The following is a 21,492-nucleotide window of genomic DNA, read 5'->3' on the forward strand; positions in this document are numbered from 1 at the left end:
GGGAATGGATAAATAAACACACTCCATTTTACTAAAAAAACACCCTAAGTCAAAGGTCATCTTTGAAACTAGTTTTACTTTTGAAGCTACAGAATGATTACATGTATAAAATTTTGGATTCAACATATATATGGTTTCTATACATATGCACACACGGGGCTTTGTAGCGGATCTAATAAGCCGAAATGGAAGACATCATACAGTTTCCTTCTAATATTAGTTTTACAAGGCGTGAAGCGCTCCGAGGCTATTAGCCACATAAGGGCTTTTTTTTCTCACGTACGCGAGACGCTTATATTTGCAAAACTGTTTTAAATTAGTTTAGAACCATACCTCATACATAATACAACTTAATAATTAACTTAAGAATCAAAAAACATCAATGTTATATCTTAGAAAGACAAAAACACAAAATAGGACAAAAATCATCAATAATCAAAATGCATAAAACTCGTCATCAACGGACTCGGACTCGGTAGTAGCATTGTTGGTATCCATCTGCAGAACCAACATCACCAACATCAGTATTGGTGGAATAGGAAGGAGGGAAGAAAAAAAAAAGAGTTTAGAAGAATGGAAGCATAAGAAAGTAGAGAAAGGGGGAAGAAACCTACATTGATTTATGGTGGAGGTGGAAAACTCTTGGAATAACCAAAAGAAATACATCGTCGACATTGATGCATGTAAAGTGTGATACGACGCATGAATATGATTACACTAGAAAAGCAATAAAATAATTGATAGGGTAGAATTGATCCCAAAGCCCAAAGTCCAACCCGTAGATGAATCCCCAAAGGTGAGATTTTGGCGCCTCAAAAAAATATAAAAAAATCGTTGCCTCACCGAAAGAATTGACATCTCCTGTACACGACGTCCCCTTGGAGGCCACGAGCATTTCTCTTGTCGCCTAACGCCTAACTTCTAAATACACAATCATATAATAATTATTACATACACATGAAGTAGTAATACTTGTTTTAGGCTTAACCATAACAATCCTCTTGTGCATGGGATTGTAGAGAAGACAATGAATTACGTATTTCACTGATTTCATAAGTGAAAACTGTAGCATAGACATCGTATGCAATTCATAACTCATCTAGCAATTGACATCGAACATAAGGCCACTCATCTTTGCCATACCCAAGACAAACACATATAGTGCTCGAAATGCACAGTTTTCATCACCGTTGACATCTTGTATATGTGTGATGTAAGGATGAGACATAACTGAAATTTCATTCATTTGTGGATGGGTGTAGCATGATTGATGTTTTCGGTTCAAAGTTTGAAAATTTTCAATCAAGTCTAAAATTACGGTGACACATGAACTATATCTTGTTGGTTCCTTGTTCAACTTTGTTAGATCCAACCTAACAAATTTTGAAGTGGTTGAATAGCCATGTCTTGTAGGAGTTTGATTTATTGAATTGATTTGTTTTGATGTTATTTCTTCAAGGTTGGTCGTCAATGCATATTTTTTATTTTGAGTTACGGGTTTTTATCGATTGTAAATTGATCGAAATATATCTCTTAGCTTTCTTAACATATATTTTTTCCCGACTGCTCATTGAAGTGTTCTTTAAACATTTCTAATTCACCCTCACAACAAATGTCCTTATTTTCCATAGAAGAAACTGACGGTGCTAAATCAAGCTTTCTTCGTAATATATCTATCGAGTCCAATGGAATACACTCACCTGCATTGAAATACAATTAATTGTATTGAAATACAATTAATTTGTAAATGCTCAACATATAAATTAAATTTTAAAAATACGTAGTTAATATACCCACGCATGTTCAAGTAGACTAAGTAAGAGTGATAACATGCAAGCACATCGTAAGCCACAACTATGAAGCAGTTTGAAGAATCAAGTTGATGCCGACTTAACCGCTGAAGTTCTCGTACCAGTATATTTAGAGCTTCAAAGTACCACAAAACCTAGCAACAATATGACACATGATGTGTCGTGTTTGTGTTTGACGACAAATGGACTCTTTTGAAAACTTTCATATATCTCTGTAAGTTGATACCTCACATATCAATCAATAAAACTAACACATTTATATAAAGCATTTTTTTCCTGCATATAAGTACTTCTTTAGCCTTGCATGTTGGCTCTCAACTTTATTTGTAGTTCGTTCTCTAAAGTTGAGATGTTGCGATCAATCCAGACAAACATTATCTTATATTTGTTTAGCCAAAGTTGATCTAAATAATTTAAAACATCCGGATTTATATAAATGTTATTTATGTACAAAAAATATTTTTAAAATTATAAACAATTAGTTACACAATAAGGAGACTTATACCTTGATATCTAATCAAACATTGATTAAAAGTGTTCCTAATTTTTGGTGTACAATATCTACATTGGAGAGTCAACAAGTACAGTCCACATTACATGAAAGGAGTTCCACTCATCTTGTAACTTGATAGTGACTACCTACGACAAAATAATGAAAATATTAAAATCTCTCTGTCCGTCGCTATAACACGGGGGTGCATGCACTTGGTTACTTTTTAGATGACACATTACTACATTATTGCAAATATTAAGAACCATTGTACGACGTCTATTAAGTCACAATTTGAGTTTCTCGATGATCAATTGGCAATTGGTGATACACATAAATTTAATAGCAATTATTCATATCATTGGTGAGTGACTATGGTTACAGTCTCAATCTCAATGTCACATACTCATTCATATTAAAGAATCACAATCGTAGTCCAGAATTCATAGTTGCAATCCAAAATTTAGAAACATTATTCTCGGTTCTTGTCTCTATTCTTCGGTCTTCAAAAATCACAATCATCGGCTCTTATCTTATCTTCGACTCTTCTAATTTTCGTGAATCTTGATTAAAATTCAACTTAATAGTCTTTTAAAATTACTAAATCAGGTATGTTTCTAGTCTAACATTCTATCTTTTTATTTTTGATTTTATGACTCTAAATTCTAATCAACTAATTTCTAAAGTATTTGTCTCTAATTAAGATATTTACATTCTGTATCTCGCTTGGTCTTGAGAGGGAAGTTCATTTTAAATTCAAAATTTAACAATTAGTAATTTAGTATGCCTCCGGGAATCAAAAACCATGAAGCAAGCAAGTATATTTTTTTTGTGTAATTTTGTTTTGAAAATTACAAGATGAAATGAGAAACTACTTTGTTTTAGGGTCTGTTTTTACTAAATTGCACAGGGCCTTCGAAATCTCGGGACCGACCCTGTTTAGAAGATTTTTATACATAAATAACATTTATATGAATCCAAATGTGTTTTAAATTATCTGAATCAAGTTTGGTTAAACAAATATAACAATATGTTTGTCTTGTTTGAATTGATCGCACCATCTCAACTTTGGAGAACGAACTAGGAACATAATTGATAGCTGACATGCAAAGTTAAATAAGTACCTATATTCAAAAACTATTCCCTGGACAAATTTTTTGGTTCTATATTGAGGTCTCAACTTACAACGATATATGAAAGTTTTGAAAAAAAAAATTGTACTTCAAACATGAACACATGTTGTGTTTCATTTTATTGTGGGGTTTTGTGGCACTTGAAGCTCTAGATATGGACATAGTAGTAGGGAACTTCAATGGTTGAGTCGACATCAACTTGATTATTCAAACTGTGGTTGTAAACTACCAATTTGCTTGCATGCTTTTAGTCTCCTTAGTCTACTTGAACACTTACGTGTATATTCAACGACTATTTTTAAAAACTATTTTATAAATAATTGTATTTTAATATAGGTGAGTGTATTCCTCTCGATTCGATAAATGTACTACGGAGGAAGTTTGATTTAGCATGATCATTTTATGTGGAAAACGAGGATATTTATTATGAGTGTGGATTAGCAGTGTTTAAAGAACACTTTACTTAGTAGTTAGGAAAAAAAAGTATGTTAAGAAAGCTAAGAGATATATTTCGAGCAAGTAAAACACTCCATAAAGAAACTATAATTCAAAAAAATACACGTAGACGACCAACCCTGCAGTAACAACATAAAAAACAAGTCGATTCTATAAATCAAGCTCCCAAAAGATGTAGATATTCAACCACATCAAAATATGTTTGGATGGATCTGATAGGATTAAACAAGGAACCGAAAAGACAACTTATACCTAACCGCAATTGTAGACTTTGAATGAAATTATAGACTTGAATTAAGAGCCTTACACTCATGCATTATGGAATGAAATTCCAATAATGTTTTTCCTTACATCACACATGCAAGATGTCAAGGGTGACGAAAATTGCGGATTTTAAGCAATATATGTTTGTCTTGGGTTCGGTAAAGATGAGTGGCTCAAACTGTTATACTAGTTATAGAGTGCATACAATGTCTGTTCTAGAATTTTGTTTTCATTGATGGAATCGATGAAGTACGTACTTCATTGCCTTTCTTACATTTGTTTGCACCAGAGTGCAACACTTGATGGTTATGCCTTAACATGTATCCTGATTGCCAACATGATTCGTGTAATCCTTAGTTTTACAATCAAGCGAGAATCCATAGTTTCCTTTCCCCTCTATAAAGGTCTTGAAACATTTATGTACCATCGGACTATTACGGCTTCACATTTGTATGATAATCATTATGTGATGGTAAAGTTAGAAGAAGGTTGTCCGTTGCCTACCAATTCCATTTATTGGGTCCACCACAAAGCCCCATGTACAGCCGGTTGAGAACCCATGTATATCTCATGTTTGAAATTTTATAAACATCTTAAACTTTGTAATCCTCAAATATTTTTTTATAACTATAGAAGATTATTAATGGATATTATTTTTTGCCACTAGTTTTTGTGTTTATGTTGTCATTTTTGTTTAATAATAAAAAGGTAAGTGTTAATTAAAAATAATAATTACTTAATTATTAAGGGTATTTTTAGTCCTTATTTAGTTATTTAAGTAGTGGGAGGTGTTTTTTTTTTAATTAAATGAGATGTTTTTTAGTAATAATAAAATTAAAACTAGTTTTATTAATATTTTTTACTAAAATTGTTTTTTTTTTTAAATAAAATGAGGTGTTTCTTAGCCATTCTTGTGATTGAATATTATGTTTGTCATATGTTACTACTTACTATTCAAAGGACAAGATACTAATAAACATACAAATAAAAACTGTGCAATCTCCTATGATATGTAGGTATATTACATTAGGGTGGTGAAAAAAACCTCATTTGGGGGTTTGAATTTTCATGTTTTCGGTAGAAAATTAAATATAGTTAAATAGTCTATCAATTAAGGTTATCAATCAAATTTAAATAAATATGACTAATATAATATAAAATTTCCGATTTTCATTTTATTTTATCGTAGATTTTAATTTATTTAAAATATAACACCTATTTTATATTTTTCACATTTTCAAAAGACGTTAGTTAAAATGCAGATCTTTAAAACTTGAGTTGCGGTTTATATTTTACCCCACTTTCACCCGATGGGCCTTGGGATGCACTCTCACCCGATAGGCCTTGGGATGGGTTTGATGTGGTCCTGATAGTGCGGTTTACCGGTTTATATTTTATAGAAAATTGAACATGAAACACTTGTGGATGTAGGTAATCTATAAATGCACGAGATTGATCCCAAATGTAACTCTCCACAAATCAAGTTGGTAACATTGTTGATATGATGCATGCCCGGCCCTGAGGGTGTGCAGGGTGTGCACCCGCACAGGGACCCGGAAAAAATAGGGCTCGAGTTTTAGCCAACTTATATATTAAATATGTTAATATATATTAGATTACGCATAAAAATTCAAAACCGTCTTCTAGTTCAATTGGCAAATGGCGCTAAGCATGTTAGACTGTTTTAAATTCGGCCTGGGTTCGATCCATGGCGTCTACAATCTTTTGCTTTTGTTTTTTTATGTAATAATCGTTGTTTTTTAGTAATAAATATATTTTAAGTGTATATCTTCATAAAAGAGTTATAGTTTCCTTTTACATGGAGAAGGTTTAATTCTTGTTACCCCCACCTTCCATCAGCTTTTTATTCATAGTTTTTTTTTTCCTTACCCCCACCTTTTTATTAATTAGTTTTTTTTTTTTTTTTTTGTTCTTTTTTTTTTACTTCCCATATGTTGTAATTGTTTCTTTAATTTTTTTTTCTAATTGCCCTCACTCACTTTAATTGACCAATTTTTCAGTTAATCAGATTTCTTTTGTTTTTCAACTTCGTCCTCACCATATTAATCAATTATACCATATTAGTAGTATTAACGAATTATATATATATATATATATATATATATATATATATATATATATATATATATATATATATATATATATATATATATATATATATATATATATATATTAGGGTCCATCTTTTAATTTTCGTACAGGACACTCAAAATCAGCGGACCGGCCCTGATATGATGGTTGCTAGTGTATTGATTAAATGGTCTTTAGCTCAAATGTTTACCATACTTTCTCCATGTATATTAAATTTAAATGACTTCATATGTATTTAGTAAAATCATATATAAAAGGAGTAAACCAAATGTTCGAATTTGAAGCTGCCATTGGGAAAGTGTGACAGCACAAACTAAAAATTGTCGCAATAATGAATTTAGCATGAGGTTTCCATTGATTATAGTTCTACTCACATGCTAAAAAATACTTTGGCTGCTCCATATGTTTATTTAATACAAATTCTTGTAGCAAAATTAATGTTTAGTAGAATCTTTTTTATTTTTCTTTAGGAATTGACTCGGTGTTGTATGTAAAGGTTTTAGCCATCGAAGGAGTACAAGTTGTTGGTCGTTATGAATTGGAACATTCCTATTCCTAAGGAGTGTTTGCTTGGTCTATGTGACTCGGTTTTTCTAAAAGGCCTTGATTTTTTAACTTGGTCTTCTTCTAGATACGATACCCATATTATTATATCTCTAATTGACACTTTGATCTATTTGACCCACTTTTAATTATGTTTTTTTCCCCTTAATTTATCATTTGAATCCACTAGTTTTTTTTAATGGATTGCATTTCCAATCTAATAATTGACGTTATATATGTTTTTTCCCACGTTATTTTTTATTAATTTTATTAAAGAAACAAAATATTAATTTTAATCGTTTCCGATCATCGACCATTTTTTTAATATACCATCATTTTTATGAAATATTTATGAAGCTCGCTCATCTAATTCTTTTTTAAGCACATATAATATTTAAAAAATAAAAAAGTACTTAACAATAACATCAAATAAAATCAACATAATATAATACACAAAATTAAAGTAAATACTACTAAATGTAGAATAAAAAATACTAAAATTTTAAAGGTTAAATATGTTTAGGAAAACGAAATGGAACATTATTGAATAAAATGAGTTGACACATACATATAATAGAATAAAAGTTAACATTATTGACAAAAAATATTTACTCCAACGGTAAAAAACATTTATTGGTTTGATTTTTAATATTTGACCTCTAAACAAATCTTAGATATATTTTAAGTTAATGGTTTTCAACATATAAGTTGAATATATCCTCTATAGTACACGACACCTGAAGTTATTTATTTTAAAATGTAATTTGACCAACTTGTATATGGAAAATACTCCACGAGCTATAAAACAAATAAAGAAATTAAAATTGAATCTTAAGAAAATCGAGCATGAAGTTGTATCTAAGATTCATATTACCCTTTGAAAACTTTGTGATAAAAAGGTTGAAAGGTGTCATTATCTTTACTCCAACCGCACTTTACTCTAATTAAATAATTGAAACCACATGCGCATAATTAATTAGTTGACTTATGATATATAGAGTATTGGTTGAATACTTGAATTAATTCTTAATTGATTAAACTAAATAATGTTTACCAATAATGTGTAATCATAGTAACATGGTAAGAATAAAATTCCTAACATATTCAATTGGTCCACCAATTTGACATGAACGCCAAAACAGATTTTTAGTCTTTTTTTTAGTTTTTTGTTTTTAGTTTTTTTTGGGGGATAAGAACCTTGAGTTGTAAAAGTTGTTTGAAAATTTTGATTTATTCCTTGTGTGAACCATATCCTTTGTTCTATGTAGATCCATCCTTGACGTTAAGAATGATTGACTAGATGCAATATTTTGAATGAATCTATCATTTAATAGTTGTGATTTGTTTTACAGTAAAAACTCGACTCACTTGCCACACAAGCTTACACGTGGCTCGTTCACCTATGAAATCTCAAGCTCATTAGTGGTTTTATATATAGAACTTGTTTCAATTTCATTATACAAACTTGTTATATGAGTTTAAACAAGTTGTTGTTTAACGCATACATATTAGTGGAAGGAACTATCGCAAACAAAATAACCAAAATTTTAACATTTTGGAATATGCCAAGGACAAAAACCAATATCATCGTAAAATAATTACAGAGATATACCAACATACATTGAAAGTACAAATACATAAAAAAAAAAAAAAATGCATGATCTGCATGATCAGACGTCCACCGAACGAATCAATCATCCCTTCATTGTTACAACACCATGATACGCCTGGAGGGAGCCAGTCAGCCAGCCACCCATAATCTCTATGCCATGAAGCTAGTAAATCAAAGTAGCTAGAAGTCATGACACTTGGATAAATCATAGTCCCAAAATGCAGTATTGAAGTGATTGTTCGAAATCCAATATATAAGAGGACCACAGTAACAAATCGCATTAACGAAGTGGGTTACCCGATAAAAAAACGGGGCCAAAATAGCATTATATGACTTTTGTTTTTGTGAAAATAAAACATCTTAACTTTTAATCCCAACTTATTTTATAGTATGTTTTTATTCTCGGTCACGAAAGGAAGGCAGCCACGCGTATTCCACGCCCTATTGGTATTTTATATTTATTTCATATTCAATTATCAAAACCCATGCATTAAATTTGAGAATCAAATTTTTTTCTTCATTTCTCAACCTCACTACGAAACTTTCCGATCAAGAACTGGTCAACCCAACCCATTTCTCCGATCTATCTCTCTAGTCTCTCTATATATACACCATACAACTTCATCACTTCCATCAACTACATTCACACACACAGCAATTTCAAAGACTTGATTTTGATCTCTTTTATCGATTGATCTTCAATACCCATCAAAAAACTTCAAATGGGTAAATCATTTCATTTTCACCCAATTTTTTGCATTTTAATTGCGATTTTAACCACATCATATGCTCAAGATTGCAACACGTACACCTTCTCAAACAACAATGTGTACGCCACGTGTGTCTCTTTACCTGTTTTGAACTCACAACTCCACTGGAACTACCACCCGACGAACGCCACCGTCGACGTGGCTTACCGGCAAACCGGAGTCTCCACATCACAATGGGCAGCTTGGGCACTCAACGTTGACGGGTCGGGTATGGTTGGAGCACAAGCACTTGTTGCTTTAATATCCTCAAACGGGTCGGTTCAAGCTTACACGTCGTCAGTTACGGGTTACGCAACGGGTCTACAACCCAGTGGATTGAGTTTTGGGGTGCCCAGGATCACGGCGGAGATGGTGAACGGCGATGTAGTGATTTACGCGACTTTGGTGTTGCCTGGTGGGAGGACGAGTTTTAACCAGGTCTGGCAGGTGGGTCCCGTCAACGGAGGATCTCCGGCAGCTCATCGGATGGGTTCTGATAATGCTAATTTACTTGGAAGAGTTGATTTCTCTACTGGTGAAACTAGCGCCGACGGCGGAAACGTCGGTGGTTCACGGCAGCGCCGGAGAAACGTAAGTTCCTTTTTTTTACTCGATTAAACTTTTTCCTTTTTTTTTTCGTCGAGAATCGAGATCTAAATTCTGGATTTGGTTTTGACATTTAACAATTTGACAGACTCACGGAGTGTTGAACGCTCTAAGTTGGGGAGTAATGATGCCGATGGGAGCCATGGCTGCGAGATATCTGAAAGTCTTCAAGTCGGCTAACCCAGCATGGTTCTACATCCACGTCACCTGTCAAGCTTCCGCCTATATCGTCGGAGTAGCCGGATGGGCCACCGGACTGAAACTCGGCAGCGACTCCGTCGGAATCGAATACAACACTCACCGCAACATCGGAATCGCACTTTTTGCCCTAGGAACCCTTCAGGTTTGCTAAAATCGATCACATTTTTCATAATTTCTTGTCGATCTTGTGTAAAATTGAAACTGATCTTAACAAATTTTCAGGCGTTTGCTCTGCTTTTGAGGCCAAAACCGGAGAACAAATACAGATTTTACTGGAACATCTACCACCATGCCACCGGATACACCGTGATCATTTTAAGCATCGTTAATGTGTTCAAAGGGTTGGATATTTTGGACCCTGAGAAGAAATGGAAGAAGGCCTACATAGGCATACTCATCTCTTTGGGTGTAGAAACACTTATTTTCGAAGCTTATACATGGTTTGTCGTTTTGAAGAGGAAACAAGACGACGACAAAATCGAACAAGTAAGCAATGGTTACACCCAGTCAGCATAGAGTTTTGGATTTAATTTTTCACATTTTTTTACTTTTCATGATTTATATGTAATTCTTTTGGTGGTATATACTATATATATTTGTTACTATTTGATGACACATACTAGAATTGGTCTAAAAAAAGGATTTAGCATATGATAATATCTCATGAAACAAAATGAAAAAACCTAAAAACAATGCCTTCATATGACAGTAAAAATAAATATGTAAGGCATTTTTCTACTTGAATTAAAAAAAGGAAAAAAAAAAATTTAACATGAGATTTCTTCACATTGCTTTAAAGTGGAGCATGGAAGGCCTTTCAGCTCAAGGGTAGCGATTTCCTTCACCACTTCAGCTTTGTCTGATTCAAATTGGGCATCGGCTGTAACACAACAGAATATGAATAATGAATTTACTTTTTAAGCATATAATCTTAAAAAGTATCAGAAACCGGAATAATAATTTTTTTACCTTTTTCGAGACTAAAATCACTGAAAAAACGGATGAGTTTGCTTCTGTTTGCAATCAGCACATTCACAATCTCTGGTGGCTTTTTCTGGTTAGCAGGAAACAGCTATTCCAAAAAAACAAAAACATATTTTTAGAAAATAAATATGTGTATATGAATTAAAAATTAAATACTTGTTGTATATATATATATATATATATATATATATATATATATATATATATATATATATATATATATATATATATATGTTTAATACCTTGAACACATGGAAGGCTTCTACCTGTATGGTCTTGTTTGAATCCTGCAGTGGAATAAAAAGGTCAAACATTGTAAAAGTGTACATAAAAATATATAATATAATTTTAAATATAATATGGAAGTGGGACATAATAAATAAATACCCTAAGAAGATTCATGAGAATTCTCATGTTATCCAATGAGCAAACATATCTAACCATCACAGAGGTATTTGAACGATCCAGTAACATTGCTCCTAGCAACTATAAAACATTTTTGCAGATTCTCAGTTTTCAATTTAAATGAATGAAATAAATAAATAAATAATATAGAAATAAACAATAAATAACCTTCACAGCATTTCGTCTGGTAATGTAGTTGGGAGATTGCAGCAATGAGTTGTACTCCTGGAAGAACTGCATCACAAAAGAATAATTAATAAAAAAAGTTAAGCCAAGAGTTTATAACAAATAAAAACTGAGTTCAATGACATAAACATTTACCCAATCATAGTTTTTGGAAAGAAATTCTGCAACAGTTGACTTATGCCTGGTCAATAGCTCCTGAAATAAGGTAAAAAAAACCTTCATCATTTTATCTAGTAACAACACTATCATATACATAATATGAAATTTTCACATTCATAGATAAAGTTAGCATCAAAGTGTCACTAATTTCGTTACTGTAGCCTTTTATAAACTTTCAAGAACTTAATACATGAAGGGGGTCATGATACTTAACTCTAAAAGTTGATGCTGCATCTGATGCGATGTCAAAACTTGGATCTTGTATGAACTTGAAGAACTTTTTAATGTGATCAGACTCCAAGATATATCTGTAAAAACAACAATTATGTTTCATAACAAAATATATTAGCAAGATATTCTTGTCTATGAAGCTTACTTTGCAGAAACTTGATGCCGAATACATTCTCTTAAGATTGCACCGTATGATAGAGCGAGCTCTGAGTCATCAGTTCTAAACATGAAACATATTTGTAGGTTAAAAGACCAAAATAGCCTCTTCATATTTATATTGAAGAAATATATAGAATGAGTAAGAGAGTGATTAAAATAATTACCCTGGTAGCAGCATATCCAGAACATCTGTATTGTGCTCCAAATATTCAGAGGCAATACATCTTCCATTGGGGCGTTGTCTCTGCAGATTTGCTAACACATGTGTAACATCTTGACGAGTCTGCATGATACCAAACTCATTGCTATTTACAGCATGCAAAAGAGAGATAAGATAAGAATTGAACAGCATTAGAATTAGATACTTGAAGGATACATCCAATCTCCTTGTTCTTACAATAAAGAATTAAAGATGGTTCATGAATATGATAAACTAACATATAACAAACATACCCCAGGGTCCAAATTAGGAAGGGAAGCTAGTAGCTTGCGCAATGTATCTTCTCTGAAAAACTCCTGTGTCAGCTTTGCACATGGCTCTTCTGCTGGTTCTGACCGATCACTTCCATAAAGTACTGTCCTCATTTCAAGAATCACTTTTCTTAGTTCAGAAATCTGCACCATCAGTAAGAATTTAAGCATTAAAAATGGCTGTTGATCAACAAATGTGTCAACCAGAAAGCTGATACTATCAAATCATAATTTTCTTTGTTTTTTTGCAAAAAGACATGCATGTAATGTAACGTAATGCATAACCGAATGTAAGCATCTCACGACAATCAAAAATCCTTTTCACCCAGAGATATAACCCTACGTTTGCGTATTATGCAGATATTCAGCCCTTTGTAATATGTTTAGGTATCTTACTGTTGTCGCCAAATACTCAGATTGAATAGAATTTCACATTAATCGGAAAATTAGCGAAATCAAAAGAACTATTTTACGTTGATAACGGGGAACGGAGGTACCAATTCCGATACTAGAAGTTTGTAGATAGAAACATATATATGGATTAGAAAACGGGAGATTGAATAAAACCTTCTCGCGGCGCTTGCTCTGACGAACATCGGGATTTGGGGCGGTGTAGGGTAGGAGGTTACGGAGGTGATGAACGAGCTCCACAGGGGTACGAGGCTTTGATTTGAATAGCCCCTTCATTGGTTCGGAGCAACACGGAACAACCAGAGTCCCTGCTTTCTCCGGCGAGATGAATAATAGGTTAGGAATTTTGGGTATTTAGGGTTTTGGAATCGAAATAGGATGAGGAATGGGAAGAAAGAATTGTATCGTCGATTGATATGAACCTTTGATTAACGAACATTGTCGAATATAATCTGAGTTTGAAATATGGAAATGGGAATTTGTGAGTGAATTTAGGGTTCGGATATGCTTGAATTTTATGTGTATATCCATCGAGGAGTTTGATGGTGGTAGTAACTGCCAGTTATTCCCAGATTTAGCGGGAAAGACTCCTAACACCTCTCAAATCCTCCACCTTCCTTGTTGCACGTGACCTTCCCAATTGCACGTGCAATCATCCATCTAGCAAAGGATATTCACGGTACATAACACTTTTTATTAAAAAAAATGGCAAGGAAGACTTCGGATTAGATATAATGTTCTGATGGAGAGAGAGGAGCCAAAGAATCAATGAACTTTCAGATGATCAGGGTTGGACTATGGTCACCAAGAAAATAAAAACAACAAGGAAGACTTCGAGTTGAGATAATGTTGTGATGGAGAGAGAGGAGCCGAAGAGTCGTTGGACTTTCAGATGATCGGGGTTGGACTACGGTTAGCAGGAGAAAAAAACAGCAAGGAAGACTTCGAGTAGAGATAATGAAGGGGAGATTGATGGAGAATTGTAGTGCAACAAATTTGTGGAAGATCTTTCAGAAACTTGGATGTCTGGTTGATATGTATGTGGCTTAAAACTAGCACCAACTACTTATCCGCTTTGGTTTTGTAAGATTCATACGGGTGCACAACATAACAGAAACTAGAAAGGGAGTTGAATAATACCTGGATACAAGGGCATAAACGAATGCGAATATTTATCGGTTTAGGCGGAAAAAAAACTATTGATCAATTATTGGAACAATGAATAGAGGATGAAAACTGATGAAGTAAAAAAGAGAACGGATGTATTTCAAACATGACTTATGTCTTTGAAAAAGAGTTATAGATTATATGTTGATGTTGTAAACGGAGTACAACCAGAAAACACCATGTATATGGTTAATAAGGAGAAAAAGTTTGACCATATTAATCTTGATTCCATAACTCCAAAGTCCTATTCATGGTTGGAAGGATGTATAGTTGGCGAAGCGAAAGACCTATATATTTTGTCCAGTTTCTTTGGAATCTTTAGTTCTTTTGGTCTTGTTGACGGCTCGATAAATATATACGGGGATTGAATGTTCTACTAGACTTTGGAAGAAAGAGTGTGGCAATTTTTTTTATGAAAGACCATGTTGAAGGATGGAGAAAATGGTTTGATTGGTTAAAAATATGAGATGATTCCTTTATCCATATGTATAGAGTTTTGTGGATCAAAATCAATGGTGTATCTTTTTGTTTATGGGATTCAATCTTCTTTAATGTTGTTGCAACAAGATTTGAAAGAGTGTTGATTCCTTTTGATTGACCTACGGATGAGAATAATTTGTCTTACGACAAAATGTGTATCCTTACTATGCATGATACTCTTATCAATGAGTGTGTGGATGTATGTTGGAGAAACAACTCGTTTGTGGTAAGAGTGCAAGAAAATGGTCATGAATGATCCCCACCATGATGTGAGATAGACAATGAATCAGATTCTGAAAGAAGGGTATGAAAGGTTTGAGGATGAGCAAACTGACGAATATGATGGAGTTGAAGGGGAAAAAAAGTCAATGATGATGCTAAATCTAAAGTTTTGGTAGTTGAATCGGTAGTCGGAGGTGATGCTCCGGATGTGAAAATTGCTTCGAATTCTTTGAATGTGGGTGAAGGTGGAGATTCAATGGAATTTGTCAAAGAGGCCATTTCTCCTAATGTTTATTTTGGCCAAGAAGAAAATTTTAGGTCTATTGGAGATAAAATTATTATGCATTTCATTGATGGGTCTGAAGAATCAAGGGAGCATATTATGCAATTTGTTACCTGTTCTTTACTGGACTTAAATGAAAATGTTGATTTGGGTAATGAGGTGGAGTCTGAGTTAAATCAGATGGTTGAATCGAGTATTGAGGATTTCGAGACAATCACTTATTGGAAAAAAATATATTAAGTGTCTCTAATAAAAAAACAGGTCTCAATAGATATCGAGGGACACACAAGGCAAAATCATAATCGAATGTGGCGAGGAGTCGTCTGCAGACTCGTTAGATTCAATTTCTAATGAGACTGAAAAAATGATGGAAATGAGAATTGAGGTTGGTTATTTCATGGGTGGTGCAAATCATGCCCTAAGGTCGATTATTGAAGGATAAGGAGTTCGTATCGGTAATCAATGAATTGTTTATCAATCAACTTGAAAGGAGCATGTGGAATTCATAAGGCTAAGTGAGCAAGCAAGTTAAAGATTTTGAATTAGATCAATTTTATAGGTGTTCAAGAAACTTAGTTTGAAGACGTCTATGACATTTCATTTCATTTGGGACCGTTCTGATTTTGGTTGTGCTAGAGTGGAGTTGAATGACATTTGGGGGGGGGGGAGCTTTTTTGCATCTAGAACCCTCATGTTTTCAAGTAGGTGAACATTACTAAAAAAGCCAAATTTCTTATTATTACTAGACATTGGAATGGTATTGATGGTTAGGCCTGACAATCAAGTTGGGTCGGGTTGACGGGTCACTGGTTGGCGGATCAGAAAATATAAACTCAACCCAACCCATATAATATATGGGTTGTCGGGTCACGGGTTGGCGGGTTGGAAACCTCAACCCAACCCAACCCATATAACCTATTTTAGTATATGAGTTCACGGGTTCACAGGTGAGTGGGTCGAACCCAACCTGCGTAACTCGTTTAATAAATAAGCAACACATTTTCAAAAAATGAGGTTTTTTCAACATAAAATCATAAAGTGATTAAAGTCATTAACATAAAAAAAAAGGTTTTCAACATACAGTCATTAACATCCAAATAAATTTGAAAAATGAAAACATTCATATGAAAAGAAATTGTTCAAAAATAACATTCATATGAAAAGAAATTGTTCAAAAATAACATTCATATGAAAAGAAATTGTTCAAAAATATCCAAAAACAAATTTAATAATTCATTCATGCTAAAATTCCCATCAATGATGGTATCGCAAACATAATCAACATTTTATGCTCCTGTTGAGGAGACAGCTAGATTGAACCTTTGGAATCTTCTCAAATCTATAATTATTTCATCCAATGCTTGTTGGCTTTTAATGGGATACTATAATGAAGTTCCAAATAAACATGAAAGATTATGTAATCAGGGATGTGTTTCATCGATGGACGATTATAATTCGTTTATTATGGAAACCAACCTTTTAAATTGAATTTAGGGGGTCGCAAATTCACGTGGATGAGCGATAATGGTAGAAGTCTCGGTACACTGGACAAGTTTTTGGCGTGTTGTAACATCCTGTTTCGGGACGTTTCTTAATTCAGGGTTTGTTGACCGTAATTCGACCATGTAAAGACCTTGGGTTTCAAGGGAATGGAGTTTAGACTTTATTGTATGTTGATGGTGTTGGATAAGTGATTTAAACCTTGAATTGTTCGTTGGAAGCTGAGGGGTAAAATGGGAAAGGTAATGTTTCAGGCTTCTTGCATAAATTAAGAATTTTAGTTTGAGATGTTTTTAGTCATAAGTAACTAGATAGAAATGTAGGGCTCGTCGATACCTTTCCATGGATATAAAGATCATCGAAAAAGGAGTTGAAACGAAGAAGTTATGTCTGTTTGAAGTAAGGCAAAAAGAGTCACCCTCGTCGATACCTTTCCATGGATATAAAGATCATCGAAAAAGGAGTTGAAACGAAGAAGTTATGTCTGTTTGAAGTAAGGCAAAAAGAGTCTGGTACTACGCAGGGCGTACATGCTGAGGGTGGGACACGTTTTTAGTGGAGTACGCAGGGCGTACCCAAAGTTACGCAAGGCGTAATTCCGCAATGTAAAAACCCTAATTTTGGGGTTTTGAGCCCTATTTAAGGTCTCTAACCCTTGGGGGTCCTTCCTATCATCAACCTCCACCCTCTTGAGCCTTTAACTCGAAACCCTAGCCTCCTATCACTTATTTTGAGTATTGACATCATTTATGAGCTTATTTCTCCATTAGAAGGTGGAATCTTGAAGAACAAGGTGGTGTCAGAGTGTATGGAAGAAGGGTTCAAGTATAGATCCAACAAGTTTGCCTTATTTCTGGACCATTGAATGTAGAAAGCTTCAAACTTGCTCATTGGTTTCATAGATCTAGTCATTTGTCATATTTTCCACTTTTTGGTCATTTTAGTGCATAAAGTTTAGATCTTGAAAGTTTGTGACCTTGTTACGGATAAAGTTGGAAACTTTATCCATCTAAACATCATAATGATTCAGATTTGAAGGTTGAAGACTTGGACGTAATGGATTAAGATGATAAAGATGTGTTTTTTTGGTCCCTTTGAGGCTTAAAGACTAGATCTTGGTTGTTTGGGCCATCCTAATGGATAAAGTTAGAAACTTTATCCATTATGGAGCTATTAGGAACCTGATTTGAGTATTGGATTGTTAGCCTTTGAGCATTAAGTGCTTAATATGAAGATTGGCAAAAGAGGCAGTATGCAGGGCGTAATCTGGGCTACATCCAACGTAGCCTGGTTTTCACTCGTTTTCTGGATAAGGATCTATGCCCAACATAGAGCTAAGAGTACGCAACATGTAGGTTAACAAAAGGTTAACTGTTTACTTTTTTGACCAGTTGACTTTTGGTCAACCATGAGGGGTTTAATACTTGGAAGGGGCAAAAATGGTATTTTTCCCAAATAAGGGTTAGCCCTGTTATTTTTGGACCTATTAAGTTGAAAAATTTCCTTAATTGTTAATCGGGGTTGTTTTGTTTATGTCTAGAGTGAGGAGATTTTGATAGCAGCAACTAGAGTGTGTTTTACCCGACTATCGATTGAGGTGAGTCTTCTAACAGTGTTTGGCGGGTCGAAGGCACCAATGTCGACCCATTGATTATTTTTTATAGGATGCTAGTTGTCTATATGACTCTTACATGGATTGTATGTGTTTGTATGTATACCGGACGGGGCCCGATGTCAGGCGAGGCATGATGAATGTGTTGGGTGGGGCCCATCGCATGTTAGTGACATATCTGTACTGGGCGGGGCCCAATGTCAGGCGAGGCCCATTGTATGTATGGTATGTGGTATTTTGGGGAACACACTAAGCTTCGTGCTTAAGGTTTATGTTTAAAATGTTTTAGGTACTTCTGGTTCCAAAGGGAAGAGCTCGACGTGATTGCATCGCATCCACTGGTGTTACGCATTTTATGAATCGATTTGTACTCTGATAACTATTAATACTATCTTGATGGATTTTGGAAATGAATGAACGAATGGTTGATTTTGTCGGCTTAAAATTAAAAATTTTACTTAGAATTTTGGGACGTTACAAGTTGGTATTAGAGCCTTGGTTTGAGGGAGTCAGACACACTCTCGGGTGTGGCTGAACTCAAACGGAGGAATTGATAAAGTTTTTGAAAGAATAAAGTATTTCTAAAAATGTTTCTACAAAGAAAATGGTGTGATACGTGTAATCAACCGAGCTCAAGTAAGTATTTCCCAAAAGACCCATATATGTTTTATGTTTTATGTTTGATATGTGTATATGATAATTGCATGCTAGATTAGGCTAAGGATCTGCTAAGGATTACATGATAGTATGTTAGGAGAGATGCATGTATATGCCTATTGATTGAGCTTTTAGAACTGCATGCTAGTATGTATTTAGATATTGGATAGAATGGCCTGATTAGGTTATGCTCTAGTTTGGATAACTCAATGCTCGAATGTTGCTTGCTTTGTGCTTTTAGAGACCTCCATTAATATCAGCTAACTATTAAGCGAATACGTAGGGTTACATGTTACATGGATTAGATAATTTTAGAAGGTTAGGTTTAACTCTATTTCACAGCTTTTGTCTGAGTCCAACCGTTGTAGGGCGAGACCAAACCCTATTATCTTCTACCTTCATCCCTTTAAACCCTAGAATCGAAGCCTTAGCCTCCATTGGTGTAGTTCTTGAGCTTTTGGAGTGTTTTCATGCTTTTTGGTGATCATTAAAGAAGAAGGTGTTTCTTGGAGAAGTGTGGGATTGCTTGGAGCTTTTGGATCCGGCCTTTGTGCATCTTGATCTATCTTCTGGAGGTATAAAGCTTCTAACTTGATGACTATAGGTGTTAGATCTAGTTTAAGGTCTATTTTGGGTTCATTTTGGTCCTTAGAGTCATCCTTGTGAGTATGAGCTACTCCAAGAGCTTAGAGTGCTGGATCTTGGCATCTGGGAGGTCCCTTGTTCATAAAAATGTCATATTGATGAGTTATTTTGGACCATGCATGAGTCTGTGTGATTATTATGGATTTTATTGAGGTTTTCGTCCCTTTAAGCCATGCAAAAGAGTAAAGTTGCCAACTTTACGTGTTAAGTCATCTCTTTAGGGTCATATATGAGTTTGGAAGTCCTTGTCTTAATCATTAAGAGCTTTTGTGGGTTTTCGCCTTCTGAAGAGTACGTTGGGCGTACAGGTGTACGCTCAGCGTAATGGGTGTAACGTGCATTATCAGATTGTACGTTTTCTTCATGGCTAAGTATGAGGGGCATACGTCTCTGGTACGCAGGGCGTACTCCCAGGATGGCTAATTTGGGCCTTTTAGAGTTTAGGCCTTGTTGGGCCATTGGACTTCTGACTTTGGGCCATGGATAGACTGTGGGCTTTCTTGGTATTGGTCCTATAATAATTTTGGGCCTAATTAGGAAGTTAGGTCATATTGAGCTTTGGATTGCCATTTAAGGATTTGGGCTTTTTGTGTAATTGGGCTGGATCTTGGTTTTAGGCCAAGTAAGAAAAGGGTAAAATGGTCTTTTACCTTTTAGGAAGTTGGACTTTGGAGTGGGCCTCTAATTTTGTGTTATTGGGTTAATTATTAATTAAGGTTGTATTTATTGTCAGTTGGTGCGAGGTTATCCGGTTCAGCGACCCGATCAGTTATTTGGTTATCAGCGGATTGAGGTGAGTCTCCTCATTGTACTCGTAGGTAAAAGGCACCAATGCCGGCCCACTAGGTTCTGATATGTTAGATATATTTGTGACTCTTGCATGGTATGTTGGGCTAGGCCCATTTGTATGTTGGGTTAGGCCCATGGATCAGGAAGGGCTAGGCCCATTGTATGTTATGTAGGTTCTAACTGTCTTTGTGACTTTTGCATTTGTATGATTGGGCTGGGCCCATTGGTTTGGTAGGGATAGGCCCATTATGGTGGGCTAGGCCCAATATGCGGGATGGGCCCAATGTGAGGGCTAGGCCCAATGGTATGTGTGGTATGCGATATTTTGGGAAACTCACTAAGATTTGTGCTTATGGTTTTTATGGTTATGGTTTTTATGGTTATGGTTTCAGGTACTTCCGGTTCGAAATGGAAGGGCCCGACTTGATCGCAGCGCATCCAACCATGTTTCCGCATTGTAACGATTTTGAGATTGTACTCTGATGACTGTTTTATTATGAAATACTTTTAAATGTTTGAACAAAAGATAATTGGTGTTTTGATTGTATTAAAAATGAAATTTTTTTACCTCATAATTTTTGGGTCGTTATAATATAATTAAATTATTATTCGACCTAATTAAAGTTATACTCCATTGATACGACGCTTGTTACACCATTCCTGTGAAAGAAGGTGGAAGAACTCAAGATAGGGTGTTATAGGCATCTTCATTGCATCTACAGATAAAACATTCATGGACTCTGCACTGTTGGAGGTCATGTAATCGTACCGTTTCGACGGGGAATACGCTCTAGTCCATTTAGCACGTGGAATTCCACTTAGGTACGCCGCTAATTGCGGTCTAGTAGAACTAAATCTATACCACAAATTTTCAAATACATTTGTTTTGTAAGCTCTCACAAGCCTCCATAACAAGACTTTCATTTTATCATTTTTCCCAAACCGGTGTACTATGTTTCCTAGTAGATGAAAAACACACACACACCATGATGAGTGTTTGGGAAAACATTTTCAATACTAACCCGAATTTCATCGGCCCTATTAGTTACAAAGGTCAAATCTTGAAAATCAACAATGCATTCATACAACTTTTCAAGAAACCATGTCCAAGTAAGGCCACTTTTTTTTTTTTTTTTTTTTTCATATTCTGTGTG

General features: G+C 34.7%; 2 protein-coding genes across 2 annotated transcripts; one reads left to right on the plus strand and one right to left on the minus strand.

Moving 5' to 3' along the window:
- Positions 1-8,923: 8,923 nt before the first annotated feature.
- On the plus strand, positions 8,924-20,856 carry LOC145115981 (cytochrome b561 and DOMON domain-containing protein At5g35735-like). Its single transcript, XM_079052337.1, has 4 exons — positions 8,924-9,761; positions 9,865-10,119; positions 10,200-10,463; positions 20,731-20,856. The coding sequence occupies exons 1-4, from the start codon at positions 9,144-9,146 to the stop codon at positions 20,797-20,799; spliced, it is 1,206 nt and encodes a 401-aa protein (XP_078908463.1). The 5' UTR covers positions 8,924-9,143; the 3' UTR covers positions 20,800-20,856.
- LOC145115982 (putative MO25-like protein At5g47540) lies at positions 10,603-13,600 on the minus strand. The gene is made up of 11 exons (XM_079052338.1): positions 13,140-13,600; positions 12,555-12,716; positions 12,266-12,384; positions 12,088-12,162; positions 11,926-12,019; positions 11,688-11,747; positions 11,535-11,600; positions 11,349-11,447; positions 11,204-11,248; positions 10,947-11,049; positions 10,603-10,857 (listed from the first exon to the last, which is right to left on the minus strand). Exons 1-11 carry the CDS (start codon positions 13,257-13,259, stop codon positions 10,745-10,747), a joined length of 1,056 nt encoding a protein of 351 aa, XP_078908464.1. The 5' UTR covers positions 13,260-13,600; the 3' UTR covers positions 10,603-10,744.
- Positions 20,857-21,492: the final 636 nt, after the last annotated feature.

Source organism: Lactuca virosa, chromosome 5 (genome assembly GCF_052849685.1).
Source record: "Lactuca virosa cultivar CGN04683 chromosome 5, Lactuca_virosa_CGN04683_v6, whole genome shotgun sequence".
NCBI lineage: Eukaryota > Viridiplantae > Streptophyta > Magnoliopsida > Asterales > Asteraceae > Lactuca > Lactuca virosa.